This window comes from Anas platyrhynchos, chromosome 12 (genome assembly GCF_047663525.1).
Source record: "Anas platyrhynchos isolate ZD024472 breed Pekin duck chromosome 12, IASCAAS_PekinDuck_T2T, whole genome shotgun sequence".
NCBI classification, from domain to species: Eukaryota; Metazoa; Chordata; class Aves; order Anseriformes; family Anatidae; genus Anas; species Anas platyrhynchos.
In genome coordinates, this window is record NC_092598.1 from 2,355,045 (window position 1) to 2,372,218 (window position 17,174).

General features: G+C 51.9%; 1 protein-coding gene across 1 annotated transcript in view; it reads left to right on the forward strand.

Moving 5' to 3' along the window:
* Positions 1-5,980, forward strand: part of SLC7A5 (solute carrier family 7 member 5) — a 39,709-nt gene extending 33,729 nt beyond the window's left edge. The window contains exon 10 of the mRNA XM_027465794.3: positions 146-5,980. Within this exon, the coding sequence (XP_027321595.2) occupies positions 146-201 (56 nt within the window). The 3' untranslated portion in view covers positions 202-5,980. The remainder of the gene's footprint in view (positions 1-145) is intronic.
* Positions 5,981-17,174: the final 11,194 nt, after the last annotated feature.

The following is a 17,174-nucleotide window of genomic DNA, read 5'->3' on the forward strand; positions in this document are numbered from 1 at the left end:
TTAAACTGTATTTGGACTCATCCTGCTCAGAACCAACGCGTGTGCTCTGCCCCTTTGAGGCAAAGTATAAAGAACTGTGTCAAGATGTGTGTCAGGCCCTCTGTGTGCAACCTCTTTGACCCATACTTTGCTTTCTCCCCTGCAGTCCACGCAACTGCCGTGTGCCAGAAACTGATGGAAGTGGTTCCTCAAGAATCATAAGCAGGAAAAGCAGAGACATTCAGCTCCAGGAAACGCACAATATTATTTTAAGACGACACAAGGAGAAAACACTTCTGATCCCTCATAAAGAAAACCCAGGCATTGGAGCACCCCGGCAGAGCTGCTTCATGTCTGACACCATGCCACCTGCCCTGCCTTGCCTCCTCCAGCCTTCCTGTTGCCACCTTTTAGCCCGACAGACGAGCAGCCCCGAGAAGTTCTTGGTACGAACGTGGACCAGGAAGAGGAATTCCTGCCGCTGGCTTCCAAGGGGTCCTGCGTGTCCGGCAGCAGCGAGTCCAGTCGGCCTCTGTGTGTGTGTGTGTGTGTGTGTGATATTGAGGACTGTACTTAGTTCTGTATAGGATAACTCGTTAGGGTTTTTAAACCTAAAGTTAGCAGTGAGCTGTGCATCCCCCAGGCTGTGGCGGATCTGCTCTCGAGCCCAGTTTGAGCATCACCAGCTGTGCAAAGGTGCCTGTGTCGGGGCTGGGGCTGTGTGCTGAAACACAGCTGCAGGGTGGGCCTGAGCCCGAGCCACCTGCCTTACCTGGTCATGGGGGGGTGGTTGAGAAGCTAAGGTTGTTTAAGGACTTTGGCTGATGTCACACACACACACACACCCCTAAATACCTGCTGCTGGATGCTCTGGGCTCTGCCCAGGTTGTGCCACCAGCAGTGATTTATGCGAGACAAGGCAGAGCAGAATTAGTGTCAGAGAAATGGTGTGAGGAGGCCTTGCCTGACTTCCCTTGTGTTCCTGAAACGAGCACTTGGGGTTCCTTGCCATGGCTTTTAACTCTCAGACCCAAGCTATCTCCCTGCTATTGAGCCAGTTCTCTGGGATGCTCTCCACCAGAACAACCCCGGGGCCCTGTGGATTAGCACTGGGTCAGGCACAAGGCCCAAGGGTGGAGTTCTTCCCAGGAAACCCAGGGAATTGCACGAGTTAGCAGAAGGTCAAGACAGCTTGCTCACTCCGTGTTTTCCGTAGGTAGGCTGTCATCCAGCGTGGGATGAGCACCATTCTGCTCTGCAAGTGGCCCTGTTCATTGCCCTCAGCTTGCCCCTAAACCAATGTCAAAGATAAAATTCTGGTGGGATTTTCCTGGCTCCTTTGCTGGGAACTACCTGCATTGCCTGTCCCTGTGCCCTCCGTTACGCCGTGTTACCAGTGCCTGCAGGGGAGATGGGACCAACCGGCTCTGGGGGGGGGGCAGAAAGGGGCAGATATCCCCAAAATGCTGGAGCCTGTCTTTGATCTTGGTCTGCTGTAGGTTGTTTGCTCTAAGCAGCAGGGACTGGAGGCTTCCTGAACAGTTTGCTCGTAATGCCTCTGCAGTCGAGGTGATAGTCAATTGGAAATCCAGTGCATCTTGTCCCTACAAGTGAGCTGCACTAGTCTCTGTTACAAATCTTCTCTGTGCTAGTGCTTTAGCAAATAGGTGGTCAATTTTTATTTTTTTTTCTATATATTATTTTTATAAACTAAGCTGTTTGGAAGCTGGGATCCTCCAAGAGCTAACGCTTCCTACTGGATTCTCCTCTTAGCATAGAGTCATTTTGGAAAAGAGGCATTAAGGACACCAATGGTACTAGCTCATGCTTTGTCCTTTTAAGAAGCTCTTTGGCAAAAAAAAAAAAAAAAAAAAAAAAAAGCATTTATGTTCTAGCAGGTGGCAGCTTCTGTTCCAGGGCGTGTGACAATGACCACAGTTATGCCAACAACTATCCACGTGCAGCTCTTTGCTATTGCTTCACCAAGCACACACCTTTGCTTCGAGGCAGGAATAGGTGAGACAATCATGCCGAAAACCTTTGGTTATTCCATGGCACTACAGTGTAGAGATATCCAAGCCAGCTGGACTGCACTACAAATGTATTAATTTAGAGCTCTGCTCGAGATGAGTTAAGCTATGGAGAACTGCAGCTGGTTTGGGTATGTCTGCAGTGCAGAACTACCCAAAGTTATGGCCAGTGCGTGGCTGTTCAGGGACCTACGTGCAATGAATTGGAGCATCTCAGAGCCTGTGGAGAGACGTTTGCATAAATAAGGTCATGAACCGTAAAACCTGAGCTCAATTTTCCCTCCTTACAAGGAATCCTCTTCCAGCTGAAGGCTGAGATGTTTTTGCAGGGTAGTGATTGGAAATCACTCCTTAGGCTGGACCTGTTTCATGGCTAAAGAACCAGTCTCACCTTCCACGTAGCCTGCATTTTTGGGGCTGTAATGGTCTCAGGACTGGTTTCCTGCAGGGCCTGGACTGAATTTAGAGGCTCTCTGTGCTGATATATACCAGCAGAGTTAACTTGTGATGCAAAGGAAATGCACTTCAATCCAACGTAAATTAACAGTCAAGTCCAATCCACAGAGAGCTCAGAAATGGGTCCAAGTCTCCCAAACATGTGGGGATTGCTTGGTTTGGGCATATCTCTTGATGAGTTTCATCAGTGATGAAGACCATGAATAAAAAACATCCTCTTGGTGACCCTGTCACACTGGTTTTAAAGAGGAGATGTCACACTGAGATTTATTTTTTTATTAACTGATCTTAATTAAATCCTTAACTGGCTTGCTTGCTTTTTAAGAACTTTGATTGTTTTCCACTTGCTGCTGAAGATCTTCCTTTCGTGCTACTAACCTGCTGGCTCTGGCATCGATGTCATAGGTTTCGTGGTGACCTCGCCAGCGTGTCCATGGCAAGAGATGTATAGGGAGGAACTGAACCAGGCAGCAGCAGAGAATCATGCAGATGTTGAATTTGGTCAGCCACAGCTCAGATCTCAGCCTGGTTCAGGACAAAGTTCACCTTTCAAAGCCTGATTCCTTTTATCCCTGTTTTTTTGAGGCCGATAGTTCCCCTCCACTAGAGCCTGGTGGCAAGGCTGTAAGAGAGAGGGGTTCTTTATGCTAGAGATTAAGGAGATAACAAATAAGGGGGTAAAACTGAATTTCATTTCAAAAAGCAAACCCAACTAGAGCAATTTCTCCAGTGGGTGGAACTGCTGCTACCATCTGCTGTCCAGGGCAAAAGCTTTAACTCGAGCCAGCGAACGGGAGCGTCTGCTGGTCGTGGTCAGTGGGCTTTGGTGTGGAAACAGAGCATCCATCCCAACGGGAGACCTCCTCGCTGCTCGTTTCCCTCCAAATGGGCCTGGGATGCCTCGCTGGGGGTGAGGGGAGCAGTAGAGACCTCTCACGGAAAGTTTCTCATCATTCCCAGAACTGGATGTGGATTTTTTTTCCGGTGTTTTTACTGTTTGCTTGTACTCTCTTGAGCCTGTGGTCAGTCACCCTGTCGTAAGCTGTGCACAACCCGCCGAGGGAGGTGAGCCCTCCCCACAGAGGACACCTACAACCACCGTGACCGTGCGTTTGCCTTCCCCCACAGTAGCTAGAGTTAAATGAGGTACCTCGTGGCTGTATTTCATGTGACAGTGTTCTTGCAAACACGGCCCCCAGCTCGCCGGAGCCATCGTGGCAGCGGAGCCGTGGGGCCGTGGCTACGTTTTTCTGCCAGTGATTGCTGTGCCCGCAGTTGGTCGTTGTGCTAATCCCCTTTCCATTATCACTCTTCTTCGATGCAGCTTGGTTTCGAGTATTTTAGAGTCCCGGGGAGCCCGTTGTTAGGGGTATTCGTGGAATAGCATCCCACAGGGGTTGGGTAACAGTGGGGTGGGAGCCGGTGGCTTGGCGCGGGTTCCTCTTCCCAACCCAGCTGTGAAACCTTCTCCCAGGCTGCGAGGGGACCTGCCCTGCCCAGCTCTGCAAAGCACTCCCGGACAAAAACAGGGAAGCTTTTTTTGTTGTTTTTTAAATTTCCTGCAGTATTTGCGGTGTTTGCCATCCCAGACACCGTGTTCTGGTAAACACGCTATTGTTTTTAACAGCACCCTCTGTGGACAGCGAAGTTCAAAGGGACTCTGTCGCTTGAACAAACATTAAAGACCCTTCAACTGGATGGAAGCCCCTGCGAGGCCGCTTTGTTCTTCTCCACGTGCTTTCCTTGTGGGTGGCTCAGGCAGGGGAATAAATTGGAGCTTCTCTGTGGGTCCATGCCATGTGCTGGGCTGTGCCACGGAGCCCGGAGGGACAGCAGTGTTTGGGCAGAGCTCTTCCTCACCACGCGGTGCTGGGACGAGATGTCTGCAGGTTTCCTCTTGGTCTGCGGTGGTGCCTGTGCCTTTCACCGAGGCTACAGTGTTCTCGGGCTTTAATAAAATAAAGATGAAAACAGCCAAATGCTCTCCTTGCACAGCGCTCTGGCTGTTCTTGTGGGACACCGGCTTTTCCATCAGTGGGTTGCGTTGTTCCGTTCCCAGTGACATCAAAAGGGAAGGTGCAGAACCACCGGGCCCTGGTGGGGTTTGGCATTTAGAAGTGGCTGAAGCCACGCTTCGTGCTGCGGCTTGAGAAAGGGCAGCCCAGGGGTGATGCTCCAGTTCCCTCTGGGGCTCGTGTTGGGTTTTGCTGGCGGTGCGGTGACCTCGGCAGAGCCCTAAATGGGAACCTTGTGTCAGCCCACAGAGCCCCACGAGCATCTCTGGCCATGGGAAGGCCGGCACGGCTGGAGCTGGTGGCATTTGGCTGCCAACCAGGGCTCGAAGTGGCGATGGGAATCAGCTCCTGCAGCTCCTCCAGCGCCCTTACTCACATCAGGGCATCCCACGGGACCCCAGCATCAAGAGATGCTCCAGGGGCTCGCTTCACGAGCTGAGGAGTCGCACCCTGCGCTGGTTTTGCCCACACTCACCAAGTTTTGTGGTTTACACGGTCCAAACTGGAACCAGCAGCTGGGGGGGAGCCGAGGGCCCTGCGTGGAGCTGGGGGGGGATGAGAGCGAGCGGGGCTGGGCAGAACCAGGAGCTCAGGTGAGGTCACCCCTAAGGAACCGATGTCCAGAGGGTTTTCTTTGCTTTTTTCTTTGCCCGTTCCTTGCGTGAGAAGGGGTGTTGCTTCCTCCAGCTGTTACGTGTTGATGAGAATAAAGAAAGTATTTTTTTAAACACTGAATTAATTTTTAAGTGGCCTAAAAGAGACTTTCTATCTGCACCAAAATGATTCCTGTCGGGTGACATTCGTCTCGGCGCAGGGGCTCGGTGAGCTCTTGGATTCGACCCGGCCACGTCTCCTGCCTGGGACGAATTTCACACACACAGAAAAACCCTGGCTCGCTCAGAAGGCACAGCAGGCTCCGTGTCCCACCTAAATCCCTCTACAGGGCCAGTTTTAGGTGGTACCCGGACCTTGCACCAGCCCTCAGAATGAAAGCCAGGGTGAAATTCACTTCTAGTGAGTAATCCAACTTTTCAGCGATACCTTTCTTCTAAAGTTCATATTTTTGTTGTGTGCTATTTTTTTTTAACAGAAAAAAAAAAAGATTTTAACCTACAGAAAGAAAATGTAGATCTGATTTACAATTTTGTTGTATTTGGTTGCTTTAAAAAAATATTTTACTAATTTAAATGTTGCTGTAGATGACACTATTTATTTTAAAGGGTAAATATCTTTTAGTCTTAATACTTCTACAGTAAATGCTATTTACAATGTTTGTGTTCCTGTTAACACAGCTATTCCACAGCTGACCGAGTGCTGGTCAGCCGGTAGTAACTTAAATCAAATTGCCTTGTAAAACAAAATGTCTCCTGCAATGTATTTTTTTTTCTAGTATTCTTGATTCTTTTATGTCTGTGGTTAACAAATCTGTTAAATGTTTGGGTTGTTTTATGTTTTGGGATTTTTTGTTTGTTTTTTTAAACAAAGAAAGCTGAATTACAACTCTCTCGTTGCTGGTTTTTGCCTCCAAACCTTTGATTTTGCACGAGGTTGCCTTGTTCATCCTGCATCCACCCGCTCTCCCTGCATGCACCTGAGCCCTGGGTTCCCAAGTGTTCCTCTCCAAGCACAGCACCCCTTCCTCTGCCAGTCCCCAGCCTCCTGTTTGAAGCCCAAGCTGCCCCTTTCTGCTTTTGCATAACACAAAGGAGGCGGCTGGGAAGCTGGGTGAGCTTTGTGCAAGAGGTGGGAGGAGGAGAAGGCGATGCCCTAGTTCCTGGGCTATGGCTGCAGGGAGGAGATGCTGCTCAGGCTGCTGCTGGAAGCTCGCAGCCAAAAGAAATGCCTGGCAGCAGAAGGATCTCCGACTTCGTAAGGGAAAAGCAATCCTCTGGTGTGCTTCCCTCTTCCCCATGTCCTTGTTTGCCGGGGATGCTCCATGGGGTGGGGTGACGGGAGGTGACGGGGGGCTCAGGCACAGATGGGGGCAGGTGGGAGGGCTGTGGGAAGGCTTGCGGTGATCGGGTACAGAGGGAAGAGCTCAGAGTTCCCTCCTGAAGGAGAAGGTGGTGCTGACACTATTCGTCTGACACACATGCAGATGCCACTGGGAAAAAATGGGCCCAAAATGGAGCTTGGAAAGGCTGCCAGGAAAACCCAGCAGCATGGGGAGTCTTCGGTGATGCCAGCCCATGTTGCACTCATTGATGCTGAATTTCAGGCAATTCAGCCAATTTTTTGAGAACAATCAGAGAATTCACAAGCAAGGCGATTGCTGATTTGGTAGTGCCCATAGTGGCTGCTTCAGAAAGCAACAGTTGGCGAGAGAAGGCGTGGTGTTACGTGCCGAAACCTAACAGCCTCCGTGGCCCCTGCCCAGTAAGTGCGGAAGCATTCAGCTTTAAATACATATCGGTAATAAAGGAGAAAGTTAGAGGTGCAGAAACGGGAGTGCCTTCACAAACTATTGTATGCAACAAGGGGCACGTTCTGCATTAGAGGCTCTTAGTGGAGGTATTGGAGTAATCTAAGGAAAACCTCTCCAAAAGCCAGCGTGGCCAAACAGCGGAACAGAGCGCGCCACCGCCATCTGAAAGAGATCCTTCAAAAACTGACGGCTGTGGCCAAAGAAGGAAAACAGAATAAACTCCGGTAAATTAAATGTAAAGAGCTCGATAAGACAAGTCAAACGTGGCATTCACCAGTGACACCAGCAGCATGAGAACAAGGAGGGCTCCGAAGGCTGCAGGAAGCCTGCCAGAGCCGCAGTGGGGCCGGTGCCGCGCTGCAGACAGATAAGGCGGTAGCGGAGAAATGAAATGAGTTATTTGCATTCATGCTTGCTACAGGCTCGCTTGGAGAACTTCCCGTGCTGGAGCTTTTCTTCATAGGGAGTGAGCCCGAGGAGCTGCTGCCAGATAATGCATCGTGCTTTGGAGCAAGGCTCCGGGATTCGGAGACCTTCAAAGCCGCAAAGGGCCCCAGCAGGCAGGTGCACGCCACTCCTGGACACGTGGTGGAAGGTTCAGGGATAGCCTGGGCTTGTTGCAAGGAGCTGTGATAGGGGCTACAGTGAGCAGAGACACAGAGAAGAGCATCCTAGGGTGAATCCAAGCACCCATCCTGAGCACGGAGCTGGCACGGCCACGGCAGCGATCGAGGACTGGCAGCTGCGCAAGCACGGGGCGAGCGCTCAGGCAGACGGCCCCAGACAAAGGCAGAAAGTGTTTTGTCACACACAGCAACGTTAATCATGCGCTCGGTGTCACAGGATGTTGTCGAGACCAGAAGTATGTGCGCCTGAGAGTTCAAAAAGAGCTCAGACAAAAGGGTTTGTTAGGAAGCGCAACAGCCCCGGTGCAGCCGGTGCCTCGGGGAGCACTAAATCTCCCCGTTCCCAAGGCTGGAGGGCAAACCGGGGACGGGATCAGTTCCTGCTTTGTACGAGCTTCCCCTGAAAGCTGGCTGCTGGTGGCTGCAGGGGACGTGGTCCCCTGGCTATGTGGTGGCTCTTGGCTCCCCCCCAGGTGTCCCCTCCCATGGTGGGGGACAGCTCCGTGTGCCTGAGGGATGGATGGGTGGATGGATGGATGGATGGATGGATGGATGGATGGATGGATGGATGGATGGATGGATGGCAGATGTTGGTTTGCCTCCAGCAGCAGGGAAAGCCCCGTGCTGGGCTTTGCCCAGGAAGGATGAGCTGCAGGGGAGCCCCACATGGATCCAACGCGATGCCCAGGTGGTGCCCAGCAGCATCTCCCCAGCTCCAGTCCTGCAGTCCTCTTCCCTCTGTCCTGCTGCTGGTGATGCGAGGGAGAAAACAAGGACATGCAAGAGAGGGCCTGACATTTTTTTTCCATTTTTCTCCCCCAAAGCAGGATCAGCTGCGTGTTTGAGTGGCCTGGAGAGAAGCTGGGGGGTCTGCCACCAAAGAAGCGTGAGCCCTCGGAGCAGCACGTAGAAATGCCTCTGCAGACGGGAGGCATGCCCAGAAAAAAGCAATAAAAGGGTTGTTTATTTGGAGAGGGGTGCGAAAGATGAAAGGCAGCAAATCTGTTTGCTTTGGGATGAAGCTGCCTCAAGGGCAGGGTGTGACGGGCTGGGAGCTGCTTCAAGGGTGCAAAATAAAGGAATGAAAGGAGCGGTGGGGAGAGCTAACAACGGGATCCTCGGAGGCAGATAAACTAATACAGCAAAAATATGATACAGGTATGAGGAAAATTCACCAAAGGAGAGTCGAGGTTGGATTTTTGCAGGAAAATACACTGGGCAACAAAATCAGCCCCTTAAAACTGAAGCAACAGAAGTTCTGCTTGGAAGCCCCTTTTTAAAAGGGAGTTGCGAGGAGCTGCTGCTATTTCACCTGTTGCACAAGAGCCGTGAAATAAAGCTGGCTTCTCAGAAGGAACAAGCTGGGGGGGCCTGCACAGCACATGCCGGTCTGTCCGGATTTTGCTGGAGACCTGGTCGAGGTGTCAGAGATCAGCGACGCCGGATTACTGAAGAGCAGGTTTTGCAGATCTCAGCCAAAAATATTCCTCCAACCCTGAGCACCAGACCTTGAAATATAGCCGTGGATTTTTTTTTAGAGACCTATAAAGCTTCCTCCCCCTGCACATTTCCTGAAATGTGCAATTTTTCTGCATGTCTCACAGTGTAGTTTTTTTTTTTTTAACCATGAATTTTCATAATAAGATCTCTTTTTTTTCAAAACTAGAGAAAAATAATGAATGAGAAGGGATGGATAGACAGCCCAGACACACCTCTTCATACAAATAGAAGAAGAAAAGCTGTGCAGGAGCATCCCAGCTTATTTCACTGGGGCACCTGCCCCATCCCCTCCTCTCCATCCTCCTCTGCCATCCCCGAGGAGCTGCCCGGCTGCTGCCCTGCGAGCCGCTGGCCCCATGCAGGCCCCTGGGGATGGCACAGGAGATGGCAGTGGGGTTTTGGGGCCCTCTGGCCGTGCCCAGCCATGCCTGGGTTTCCCCAGCTTGAAATGATCCTCCCTGCCTGCCTGGAGCAGAAGAAAGGTGCTGTCTGTGCTTGGTGGGGCAATAAGCACTGGAAATTCCCCTGGGCTTCATCCAAGCTGCACAACGAGGAAGATAAATACGCATTCAGCCATCCCGTGACTTGAATCCCACATAGAATTAGAGGCAAGAGAAGTCAGAGAAGACGATTCCTCTTGCCTGAGCCTCTCGCCCCTAATTCAATGACTTTGTCCTGCTGCCCTTCTGGGGCCCCCGTGCAAACGGCTCAGCCCGAGGGGCCGCAGCCTGCCCTGTGCTGCATTCCTGGCTGCTCTGCGGGGCTGTCATCGCCTGCCACCGTGTCCTGCGGGGCCAGGCCAGCTCGCCAGCGGTGCCAGGGACACGCACGGGTCGCAGAGCTGCCCTGCTGGCTGCGATGTGCTCGTCCTGGCTGCCTGCAGGCTGTCGAGTGGCTTCACGTCAGGCTCTGGCAAGAGCAGATGCCTCTGACTTCTCAGGCTGGTCGTGGAAGAGGAGAAGGTCCTACACGCCTCTGCCACCGCGGTTTCTGTCCATGCACCGTGCCAGGCCCTTTGCAGAGCTCAAGCTTTGAGGAGGGCATCATCAAACGCCTCTCCAGCCTGTTAAAACGAGGTATTGTCTGTACCAGCCCCAAGTTATGAATCTCGTAGCCTCCAGAGCAGTCAACAGCATTATCACGAAAATGAGTAATAAAAATAAAATGCGCAGAGCCTCGTGCGTGCTCGGTGCCATAAACACACTGCACGGCCGTGGCAATGTGCCTGTGCAAACCCTCGTAGTGTAGCTACGTGCTGGGAATATGGATGAATTCTCTCCCCTTCGGACAGTTTTCTGGCTGGTTTGGTCAGCCTGGCTCCGGGTTTCAGGGAGGTCATTTCTGCTCCGACTTGTCTGGGGAACCGAGGGCTCCCCGTGCCTCCTATAACCGCTGCGTGCCGCGGAGAGCTCGCCCCTCCTGCCCTTGGGCTTGGGAGAGCTCAGAAATCACGTCTGGGCATCTCAGGCATCCGCAGGGGGGGGATTTGTGGTGCAAGGAGGTGTGGGGAGGTGCTGGTGCACGTTGCCTGGCGGGGCGGTGGTGCTGCAGAGGCAGTGGATGGGTTGAAACACAAAGCAGCGATGTCCGGAGGGGCTGGGGAGGGAGGGTGGCGAGGCTCCGGCTTGGCCAGGAGGGACCGAAGCCACGCAAAGCTCGGCGTGAGCAAGGGTGTGCAAAGCCCGTGGGCCTGCAAGGGCTTGAAGTGGGGTTTGCTGCTGGCCCTGGCTTTTGTTAACCAAAAGTCAGCAGGACGATTGCGTGTAGGCAACGAGAGCAACCACGCGTGGAGCCTTCCTGCGCCGAGTCTTGTGAAAATCAAGCTGAGCATTTCGGCTGTGGGCTAAGGAGAAGCCTCGGGATGCTGCAGGGACCACAAATCACCGGCACACCGGGCATTGCCACCGTGGGGCTGTTTCACCACGTCCTGCATGCCTGCTGCATGTTGGACATCCATCTGTCCGTCCGTCCGTCTGTCTGCAGCGTTCAGCCCCATGAAACAGCATTTAGCCTCGTGCCAGCATCGTGTCTGCGTCAGGAAAAAGCCCAGACGGAGCAAGCTGCCTGAAAGGCTTTTCACAGAGGCGCTGGCTCTCGGCGAGGTGAAGTTTAAGCTCTCACATGATGTGAGATTGCTGGTGCAATTCTGCAAAACCCCAGCACTGGCCGCAGGCAGCGGGGGCCACGGGGTGGGAGCAGGAGCGGAAAGGTCTGGCTGAGCAGCTGCTAATTGGGCTTCTCGTCCTCAGGTGGAGAAAATAATTGCATCCAAAGAAAACGCCAGCTCCTGCAGGAAAGCCATTTAAAGGCACAAAAAGCGGGTGCAGATCAGGCGCAGTGTGACTGGAAATTGCCACCACTGGTAACGTTTTATTTTTAGAGCGGACATTTGGGGATGGAAAAATCCTTTTGTGACTGCTCTTTGTTTTCTTCACGTACCTCTCACAGGTTCTAGAAAAACCCAAAGGCCTGGCATTACCTGGTTAAAAAGCCTGCAAGCCTCAAGCCTCTCCTGCATGGTTTTAGCTTCCACGTTTAAAATGCGTACTTTAAGTTAAAATGTGAAAAACTTAAGCAAAAATAAGACTTTTTTTTTTTTTTTTTTTTCTTTTTTTCCAGTACCCTGTTGAGTTTCTCAGCAGGTTCTGTCACTGCTGAGCAGAGGTTGACCAGGTTTTGTAACCCAAACCTGAGAGCACCTCCTGTACCCCGGTCAGATGAGCTAAACCCCGAAGCTTTCCAAACATCCCCGATGGGATTTTCTCCTGGCTGCGTGGGCCCGATACCACAGCACGCAATGCTCACAGCAAAGCGAGCCTGAAAACCGCTCTCACGCCCCCCCAGGAGCTGTTGCAGCAGGAAAAGACCACGGGAGCCATTTCATGGCCAGCTGGGGTCGTGGGGAAATGCTTCCCCCAAAACCTCTGGCTCATCCCTGCAGGAGGCTCTTTTTTTAATTTATTTTGCAGGAAAGGAGCCTTTTACCCGAGAGGCTGCACAGGGCAGAGCTGCAGCAGTGTCACAGAAACGGGCTCCAGAAGGGGATCTCCTGCAGCACCAAGATCTCCAATGATTTAAGGCTTGCCGTAGCCTGTTCCCCACCCGGGCGCTGGGGTAAATCCTTCATCCTGGGAGAATTTGGAGACCGGAGCCAGCTCTGTTGATTCACGCAGGGGTTAGGTGGGGAAGGATGCTTTCAGTCGTTTTTTTTTTTTTGCCTTTATTAACCAAATTCCAGCCCTTTGGTGGAGCTGCGTGGCCTCCATCGCGTGCCACGGTCTCCCCTGCTCCTGCGGTGGGGCGAGCGCTGCGCTGGTGATTTGGGGCCGTTTGCTCCGAGCATCATCATAAGGGCAGGACTGACCCACAGCATCCTCACCCCTGAGTGCAATGGCTGTGGGGAAAAACGAGATGAAAGGGCAGAAGGAGTCTGAAGGCTGGTTAACCCCAACCAGGCAGACTGATGCTCGGGGTTTGAGGATTATCCCCGTGCTCGGCTCGTTGCCTCTCCCCAGCAGCTAACCACCGGGTTGTGCAAACCCCGCTGGCCTCCAGGTGCAGCGGGGAAAGGTGAGGGATTTGGTAGGAACGAGGAACCCCAGCGGGAGCTGAGCCCCTCACCAGGCAAGCCCATGCGTGGGGAGAGCCGCCAGCATCTCCCCGTAGCAGCTCCGTGCTCCAGAGCTCTGCCAGATCCCTTTGCTCTGCATTTCCCTGGTTTGTACCCATTCCCACTGATAAATCTGTAATTAATCGGGCATCCCGCAGCAGCCGACCATCCCCGCATGGCTGAGCTGCTCCTCGCCCCAGCCCTGCAGAGTGACAGTTTTATCTTGTGGGAAAACACGAAGCTGGCCCGAGTGTCAACAGCCTCCATAGAAACCCCGCTTACGCCTGCGATCCTCGCCAGATAGTGCTGGGGAGCAAGCAGCAGATAGCAGAGCAAATATTGGCTTTGCAGCGGGACCCGAGTCCCCTTTGCTTCATCAGCAGCGATCGTGTGCGGGGTGTCAGGCTGCTGCCCACGCGGCTGTCTCCGAAAAACCCTGCGCTTTCCGTTTGGACAGCGCAGGAACCAGCCTGACGTTACGTATCGCCGTGACGTGGTTTTTTCACCTCCTTCTGTGGCTTTTAGTCTTTCTTTTTTTTTCTGGTAAGAGCAATGGGACTGTGGGTGAGCAAACCATGACGATTATTTCCGAGAGAGCAGCACTCATTCAGTGAAAGAAACCCTGCTCACGGGTGGGAGTTTCACCAGGTTGAGGTTAAAATCAAACCTTTCCTTTGAAAAAATGAGTCAGTGGCAGATAGATAGATATGGAACCATCACCCATTACACCGTGTCTGTAAAAACACCCTGAAACGTGTTCAGAAGCGGACGTGATGCCATCCTTTAACAACTAAATCACATTAATTGCTGGGGTTTGAACCCAGCCAGACGCTCACTGCAGGAGACCAGGTTCGTGCTAACGGTGGGCTTCGTAAATGAGACACCGTGCTCGAAGAAAATAAAGTTTTATCTACATTTCATGATCCCTACATTGCTAACTGGCCCTAGAGGGGCGTCTGTGTTTTGGGGGCTCACAGGGGAGCAGCTCGGTGTCATTGCAGCCACATGGAGCGTTTGCCTCGTGCGTCCTGCTCCGTGCAGGGCTCCTCGCACCCACCGCAACCACCGAGACCGCAGCAAAGCCCCGAGCACATCCCGGCAGCTCCCTCTCCGTGCAGCCTAATCCTTGGAGAGAACATTTCTGCCCAGGGGTGAGTGGTTAACACACCCAGGCTTACCTCCCTAAGCCAGGGAGGATGGATAAATATTTTCTTTTCTTTTGCGAAACCACGAGGAATTTCGCCAGGGTCATCCATTCCCGAGGGCAAACGTTTGGCGTGATAAGGGGTGCGTGGAGCGATCTTTATGGAGGGGCCAGCAAAACCAGACTGAACTGGAGTGGGAGAAACCAAAGCCCTGCGACGTGCATTGCTCAGGCTGGAAAAGCCCCGTCGGAGCAAGGAGACAGCTACACCAAACTGGGTCTTAGAAACGTCTTTGGAAACCTCACAGGCACCCCAGACAGTCTCCTCATGTCTCTGGCCTGGCACTCGGTTGTCTCATGTCCGAACTGACCCTTTATCAGCTAATATGCAATAAGCCTCCTCTGCCTACAAGGTAGGGGATGGAGGGGGAGCTGACATCTCCCCTTCCCTACTGAGGGAGGAAAAATGGGACCTGGGAGCACCTGAGTGGGAGCATTGTATGGTGACTGCAACAAAAGCTGGGCTAGACACTAAATCCTGCTCTGTCCCTGGCAGCCGGCATATTACCAGGGCTGTCGTTTGCCTCCTGATGCTGGTGGTTCCTTCTCCCTTAAAGAAAATGCTCCTCTCCCCCAAAATGTACCCACTAGCTGATGCTCTGTGTCCAAGACATGCTTGGAGGCGGTGTGTGTGTGAGCAGCTGCCGGGGTGCTCCAGGTGCCATGGCACAAAAACCTGGCTGTGTGAAACAAATGAGCTCAGGCTTGTCCTTGGGGCTGAAAAAACATTGCCTTGAGTCCCCACTGGAGCCTCTTCCTTTGCCACCAGCGAGCATTTCAGAAGAGGTAGGGGGTACCCAAAGCTGGAGAATCTGCAAGGCGATTTCCTTGCCCAAGAAGCAACCTTTGAGAACCTGAGCACGTTGTGCTGCTTTCCTCCTCGCACCCTGCAGGGCTGGGCTGCCCGTTGGCTCCAGGAAGAGCCGCAGCTGATGCAACGTCTCAGCAATTCTTGCAGCATGGAGCAGTGGGAGCCGGCTCGGGGCCCTTCTCTGCAAAGGAGCTGACATCTGCTGGGACAGGAAAGCCATTGCAAGGCTTACTACATTCCACTCCGGGTTGCATCAGACTCGGAACTTGAATAACGAGGGGAAAAATTGGTTGTGTACATAAGGGCTGGAGGTTTGATGGTGTTTTTGGCTACTTTGCTCCTATGGGCAACATGACCATTGCTGTCCAGAACTCACTTCTCACCCCAGGCCTTCTCTGGTTTCCTCTTACTCACTTTTTTCTACCTCTTTCACCTAATTATTTAAGCTTCTCTTTAGAAATGGCAGTGGGAATTCAATGTCTGGGGTGCCATGGATGGGGCTGAGCCCCAAACTATGCGGCTGGACCCAATCTTCCTACAAAACCCCGAGCCCAGGATGAGGTGAGCCAGGACCTGTGCAAGGACATTGGCATTTAAGAGGAGTGCTCTGTGTCATCTTTGTACGTAAACGAGTGGAACTGTATCTAAACGTGCTCATAAATAAAACAGGAATACAGCAAAGCGACCTTGATGACAGGTGAGGAAAAAGAGTTCCAGCTGATAACAGCCAGACCCCATCCCTGATACCGCGAACCCTACTGCCTTACACAGGGACCATTAAGCATCTCTAAAGAAGCATAGGTAGCCTAATTAATGGCTCACTAGCCTAATTAACGAAGATCCAGGGCAGATGTAGAGGCAGACTAAGATTTCTGCTTTCTCATCACTGCCCTGGGAATTGGCACGCTGACTTGAGCAGATTGATGGGGTGCAATGTCGCAGAAAGACGTGACAATTGCTGGACACAGACCGTCTGTGCAGCTGCCGGAGCATTTTAATCAGGAGCAGCTTCAGGGCCGGGCTGGTAAACGCTGCCATGGCTCAGCGACACTGCAGACACCCTCACACTTGAAATACCACCAGCAGAGCTGCTCTGGTGGACCAGCGAAGGCAAAGACCAGTCCCTGGAGCAATTTGTGTGATAGGATGTTTGAAAAAGGACAAGCAGAAGAAAGCAGGGACACGTGCAGAAGAATTTTCTCTATGAGGAAGTTTGCAAAGGCTGATTTGACGAGCATTAAAACCTTATCTCCTCCAAAAATCCCGACCTCCAGTGCTGACATGCATACGTTCGCAGCCACGTGTGTTTAAGTTAAATTTGCAAAGCCTTTCTTTGAAACCACTGTCTGGATTGTGCTGCTTATCGGTTGAAAAATGTGAAAGCCATGCTCAGGAAACGGCGCGAGAGGGCACTTAGCACATGGCAGCTGCTCAGGGTGAACAGCTGAAATAATTTAGCAGTCTGGTGCTGCTCACTAGAGGAAAAGGTGCGTGCCCCACAACCAGGAACCCTTGGCTGAAGAGTGAAAAAATGCAGCAGGAAATACATATTAATACTTACTGTCCAGTATCTACCATGCCTCTCATCCTGGTGCTTTCACTGTGAGTACGTTCGTTAAAAATGAGTCAAGTACAGCCAGGCTGGGCAAGCTTCACGTGTGCAGATATGGTCTGGAGGGGCTCACTTTGATGCTAAAAACAAACTTTAGCCCAAATTTTAGGTCTTAGATGCTCATTTTGGTGTTTAAATCCTCTTTAATGCTGCACTGGTGCTAATAATTAGTGCTCTAACACCAGATTTGTTGAGTATCCCCATCTAGAATGTGCAAGATTGCTGCATCATAATTATCGAACAAAAATGGGAATTTCTAAACAACTCTCCTGCTCTGTCTTGCCTTTTAATTCTTTCTCTGCAGGCTTCTTTTCAAATACACAGAAAGCCAATGAAGTCCCACTGGAATGGCAAGAGAAAGGGCCTATTCAGATTCACTGGAAATTTGTAGCTTCAAGTGTGACAATTTGCTGATGGATTTAGCTTGATATCCTCTGGGATCCGTACCTGAATAAAGCTCCTCTTTGTACGCGCCTCCAGGGAAGGCTCTGCCTTCCTCTGCTTCCTCTGTTTCCAAGACATAAAAGCACCAATTTCAAAACAGAAAATACGGGAAGCCCATTGAATGAGATATTATCAGCTTCTGGTTATAAATAAGCCTGAACGGAGCAAAGCACTGTCGTGGGCTTGCAGCAGCTGCTTGCTTGGGCTGAATCCAGTCCCAGGTGATGTGCACATCAGCAGGGGCCGAGGGGCCTCTGCTGGACTGTGAGCACAGCCAGGATAAAACCCAGGCTTCCTGATGGCAGGGATTTTCTTCAAGGTGAGCCTTGAGTAGGCACATGCCCTTGACCCTCAGCCGTATTTGCTTTTAGAGATGTGTGGCTTTGAAATGCTTTCACCAGAATCTGTGAAGGCATTTTTTAATGTGATTCTTTTTTTTTTTTTTTTTTTTTTTCCTCCCTA